This window comes from Sinocyclocheilus grahami, unplaced genomic scaffold, assembly GCF_001515645.1.
Source record: "Sinocyclocheilus grahami isolate Dianchi unplaced genomic scaffold, SAMN03320097.WGS_v1.1 scaffold145.1, whole genome shotgun sequence".
NCBI classification, from domain to species: domain Eukaryota; kingdom Metazoa; phylum Chordata; class Actinopteri; order Cypriniformes; family Cyprinidae; genus Sinocyclocheilus; species Sinocyclocheilus grahami.
Window position 1 is genome coordinate 653,159 of NW_015505324.1, and position 3,505 is coordinate 656,663.

Below are 3,505 nucleotides of genomic sequence, written 5' to 3' on the forward strand. Positions count from 1 at the left end.
TTGTGCTGCTTAATGTTTTTGTGGAAACTGTGGTTTGTCAGGATTTTTATTAAATAGAACAGCTTTTGTTTAGAATATAAATCTTTTGTAGCAATGTAAAAGTCTTTACAATCACTTTTAACTAACTTAATGCATCCTTTCTGAATACAAAAAAAAAACTTAAAAAAACTTTTGAACAGTTGTGTAATCAGTTGAATTCATATTCAATTAATTTTGTCAAATATATTTTTAATGATTACTTTAATTACCAAAAATTTAACATTCCTTAAAATGGTAACACCCACGAAGTGACATCATTTAGACCCTTTCTACAGTGAAGCCAAAGTAAATAACATCATTTCATTTTTTTAATTTTTTGTAACCTGTATTTGTGGCAAGTGCCATTTTTTTTCAAAAAATGGTTTTGAAATGCATCCTACACAGATCTAGCAGAGAGTAATTAGTTAAAAGATATAAAACATCAGCATAGCAAGAAGAATTCATTCAACAACAACTCCTCACTTACAAAGCTCTCGATTCCAATGGTATTCCAACTTTGCATGATGGGAAGAAAAGAGATGAAAATGGGGATGACCCAGCATCCAACCAGCATCAGTGAGACTCTCACAGGCGTCATCTTGTTATTGTAGACCAGAGGCTGACAGCAAATCGCATAGTACCTGCCCAAGACAGGAAATGCAAATATCTCAAGAATGATACATGGATGCTCTCAGGCAGTAGAGTGTCTTTAGTATTCAATGCGTCCCAACATACTCTACTTTCATAAACCCAGATTATTCTGCTGATCTGTCCTTGAAAGGCTAATGCTGTGAAAAATATGCGCTCACTAGAGACTGTAGAGGCAAAGACATCATGAGTCATGGGACTTATATGGATGGAGAAAGGACTTGGTGACAGTGGGATAGATAAACAGAATTTGTTGCTCGAAAGAGAGAGAGGCTTTGAGAGACTAAGAATGAGTCATGTTACTGCCATATGGACCAGGTGCAGTGCATAAATCACAGCTGCTCTCTCAAGGGCCAAGAGAGCTGCAGTCTTCCTAATGGGTGAGCATGAGAAAATTTGCATATGTAACGCAGCAAATTACACATAATTAGCTGACATGCTGACAAACCCCTGGAGTTAGTCTCAAGACATAAACTATGCATTTCTTTTTTTATGTTTACGTTTTTGAATGTACAGTTCACTGTGAGTGAATCGTTGTACATAAAGCACATCTTTACAATCAGAGTAACAGAAATTAAGAATCAGACAAAATATAAATTAGACATAACCATACAGGCCGGACATTATCTTTGTCTATAGCACAGCAGTGTAACAGAAAAGCGCTGTAGCACATTGTAATTTGGTTACGCATGATTAGAGGGCTTAAACCTTTCAGAGTGCCTCTGGATGCCAAAATTCAAATCCTGCAGTTTAGAGAGAAATAAATAAATAAGGCTGCATTTATTTGATAAAAAATCCAGTAATATTGTGAAATATTATTAGAATTAACAGAAAAAAACAGTAATATTGTGAAATATTATTAGAATTTTAAATAATAGTTTTCTATTTTAATATATTTTCTCTATTTTTCCTATTTTAAAATGTGATTTATTCGTGTGATGGCAAAGCTAAATTTTTAGCATCATTTACTCCAGTCTTCAGTGTCCTATGATGCTTCAGAAATCATTCTAATATGCTGATTTGGTGCTTAAATTGTATTTCTTATATTTCTGTTTTTGCTGTATTTTTGATCAAATAAATGCAGTCTTGGTGAGCTTAAAAGACTTCATAAAAAAAAAAGAAAACATGAAAAAAAGATTTGCAATTATTCCAATTATCTGACCGGTAGTTTATATATATATATATATAATTATATTAAAAATATGACAGTGCATGCCATGACCCAAACTACTTTTAGAGAGAAAAAAATTATGATCAAATCTGGCATAGAAAACTGCTGCCCCAATACTATTAAGCACATGATACCATGTTCTAATTTAAGACCTCTTTTCTTAATATTACCATGGCAACGCAAGGAGTTATTTGTGTAGAACAACATTAGTCATTTTTGTTTCTATATTAGCTTCACAAACACACTCACCTGTCTAGTGCAATGCAGCACAGATGCAGTAAAGATACAGTGGTCAGCAGCACGTCCAGCGAGGTACGGACCAAGCAGAACGTCTCTCCATAGCTCCACTGACCTGTGGTCAACTCTATGGCTGCCAGGGGCATCACAACAAGGGCAACTAGAAAGTCTGCAAATGCCAGTGATACGATGAAGAAGTTGGTCTTCTTCTTCCTATATATAGAACAGTAAATTAACAAAAGATAAAATTAATAAACATTAGTTCACTACAGAAAATATTCTAGTGTCTATATATAGAAAATACTCATGTATGTTATGCTATTTTATGAGACACTACAGAACCATAATGTTACATGTTTGGGTCGAATCAACCTACAAATGGCTTATTTTTAGATATCTTGCACATTAAGTTTAATTTATATGTATTTTAACATAAAAAATGTACACGGACACTAAATGTAGATATGAAGCAGCATTACCTTAGCTGTCTGTCTTTACAGAGAGCCACCATCACAAGCAAGTTACCAAGTGCAGTCAGTATAATGATGGTCACCAGGACAATAGACAGTGTTATCTTCGGAGTGTGTTTGGACACAACTTCATCCACTGAACTGCAGACAAAAATATGCAGCCAATTATATATGAATTGATAGGATAAAATAAATACTTATCTATATAGAGAAATATTTTGAAGTGGTTCTTACTCATCCGCTGAGTCTGATGCTGTGGCCATGACTGGTCATCTGTTTGGAAGTGATCAGGTGGGGATTTGTTCACACAAGACACTGCAGACCCTCTCCTGTGGGACAAATGCAACTGTTTTGCGTTCTCACATCCCAAATTCAATCATATTCTTTCAGCATGAGTTTCAAAGTGAGAGCACTGAGACTAAACCATCAGCACATTTAAAATGAAACAAAGTCTTGTGGGATATAACAAGTAAATATGAGCCATGATGAGCGTCTGACCATTTTCCTTTCTAAGCAAAACTACAGGCTCACAAGAACTAACCATTGAATGCTGTCAGTCAGCATTTTGTTGGCTAAATCAGTGATTTGAGATTTGCCTTGTCACACCTGTAAAACAGAAATCAGGACTTAAAGCAGCACTATGTAACTGTTGGCGCTCTAGCGGTTAATAAACAGAACTGCACACATCCCGCGGAAGAACATTCCAACCGGAGCTACTTCTCTAAGTTTATGTCTATGGCGATTCACGCAGGTATGTGTTACTCCGCAGCGGTGACCAGGCTACAATAGTCCAAATAAGTACTTATAAGTGTACCGTAGTGATTCGGAATAAGACAAAAACGCGGTTTGGAAGATGAATTCATGATGTACTCGCTCATTATATACATTTAGCAAATTTTGAACACAGAAAAAGTTACATAGTGCTGCTTAAAAAATTAAAAATTCCCTAATAAACTATGTG

The 3,505-nt window shown here is 35.3% G+C and overlaps 1 protein-coding gene across 1 annotated transcript in view; it reads right to left on the reverse strand.

Annotated features, from left to right (window-relative positions):
* Positions 1 to 2,867, reverse strand: part of LOC107591744 (5-hydroxytryptamine receptor 4-like) — a 17,016-nt gene extending 14,149 nt beyond the window's left edge. The window contains exons 1-4 of the mRNA XM_016280980.1: positions 2,779 to 2,867; positions 2,554 to 2,685; positions 2,087 to 2,287; positions 506 to 659 (exon numbers count right to left, since the gene is read on the reverse strand). Coding sequence (XP_016136466.1) covers positions 506 to 659; positions 2,087 to 2,287; positions 2,554 to 2,685; positions 2,779 to 2,807 — 516 coding nt within the window. The 5' untranslated portion in view covers positions 2,808 to 2,867. The remainder of the gene's footprint in view (positions 1 to 505; positions 660 to 2,086; positions 2,288 to 2,553; positions 2,686 to 2,778) is intronic.
* Positions 2,868 to 3,505: the final 638 nt, after the last annotated feature.